A 1,594-nucleotide genomic window follows, 5' to 3' on the forward strand; every position below is an offset into this window, starting at 1 on the left:
CCAAGTAGTGGCGGAGAGTTTAAGAAAAACTTATCACTGCACGTAACTTTCTTTATCTACAGGTGATTTCCATGCTTGCCATTACGGCGCTTGCGGCGCCTCAAGGATACAGTCTCACTGAGCCTAGGGGAGCTGCTTTTTCAGGAGGCAAAGGGCACACCGCCATTGAAGAGGAGGACTTTACAGGTGTTACTGGCGCAGAAACACCATCCTCACTTACCACTGATGTTTCCGCTGGTATCGAATCCTCTGAATCTAAAGGTGACGTTGGTTTCCCCTTGACTGCTGGCCTCGCTACTGACTCTGAATTCTCTGTCGGTGTAGTTAAAACTGCAGGTACCGCTTCCTCTACCGTTGCTGGAATCACTTCTGGTGGGATCGCTGAGTGCCAGGAAGGAGAGATTCGGCATGTAGATGGCTCCTGCGTCCTTCCCAAAATCACAAGAAAGGTCTTTGTTGTTTCTGTTCCAAAGCAGGAACAGGAACGCGCCGACATTATTCCAAACCTTCCTCCACCAAGAGTAGAACACAACGTTCTCTTTGTACGTCTACCTGAAGGAGGATTTGGTCCAGAACCGGTTGTTATTCCACCACCAAGGCAAGAAAACATCATATACGTCCTCAACAAGCAAGGAGATCAAACCCAGCGCGTGATCGAGGTACCAGCTCATCCTCCCTCTGAACCAGAGATTTACTTCGTTAATTATGATGAAGGTGATAACCCAACGCTTCCCGGAGGTCTAGATCTGCAGACTGCTCTTGGTTCGGCAGTAGTTGCTGGTGGACAACGCTTGGGTACCGACACTGGTTCTAGGGCAGCATTTGAGGATCTCAGCAGCGTTGGAGTGAGTAGCAGCACTGAAGTAGATGTCAGTGAAGACTTCCATTCAGGATTACTCGTTTCTGACGCTGGAAGAGCTGCCCTCACTGGCACTGGTGCAGACAACACTGGAAACAGTCCATCCGCTCTTTATGGTACTCCGTGAATGGAAATTTGGTAAATGATTGCCTCACAAGTATACAAACACCCTTAACATGCTTTGAAGTAAATTATTTAGAATATTTATGTACTGTATGCGTAAATAATAACTTCATAATGAAAATTTGCTTTGTTATTACAAAAGTTAGATATATCCTATAGATCTGACAGCCTTTATATTGCATTAGGCACAACTATCTCCCCAAAATTCAAATGAATTGTTAACACAGAGTCAAATAACGGCATGAATGTAATAATATTATCAGAATCTCAAACAAACGAAAAAATTGAAAGAAAACCAACGCACCTTCATTGCTGATTTCCTCCAGTAAATAGAAGAAAAAAAAACAATATTTTATGCACATTAAGATTCGAATCTACATATTTCGAAATTGATGCCGATGTTGAAGTTGGTTGAGGACCATTCTGTAAGCAACAAATTTATTTATGCACCACGCAATGTTTTCTTTCCCATCAGTATTAGGATATTGACTGTAGCCCATAAGTTTTATATATGCGAGATACATTAGACGTAAACACGAGAAACCGTAAATGGGAATATAGGATATAATTTTTTTCTTTCTTTCGATCCCCGATGTATTATTTTTATTATTC

General features: G+C 42.3%; 1 protein-coding gene across 1 annotated transcript in view; it reads left to right on the forward strand.

The window, feature by feature from the left end:
- The window catches only part of LOC119587527, a 1,403-nt gene extending 300 nt beyond the window's left edge, over positions 1–1,103 (forward strand). The window contains exon 2 of the mRNA XM_037936252.1: positions 63–1,103. Coding sequence (XP_037792180.1) covers positions 63–986 — 924 coding nt within the window. The 3' untranslated portion in view covers positions 987–1,103. The remainder of the gene's footprint in view (positions 1–62) is intronic.
- Positions 1,104–1,594: the final 491 nt, after the last annotated feature.

The sequence above is a fragment of the Penaeus monodon genome, chromosome 22 (assembly GCF_015228065.2).
Source record: "Penaeus monodon isolate SGIC_2016 chromosome 22, NSTDA_Pmon_1, whole genome shotgun sequence".
NCBI lineage: Eukaryota > Metazoa > Arthropoda > Malacostraca > Decapoda > Penaeidae > Penaeus > Penaeus monodon.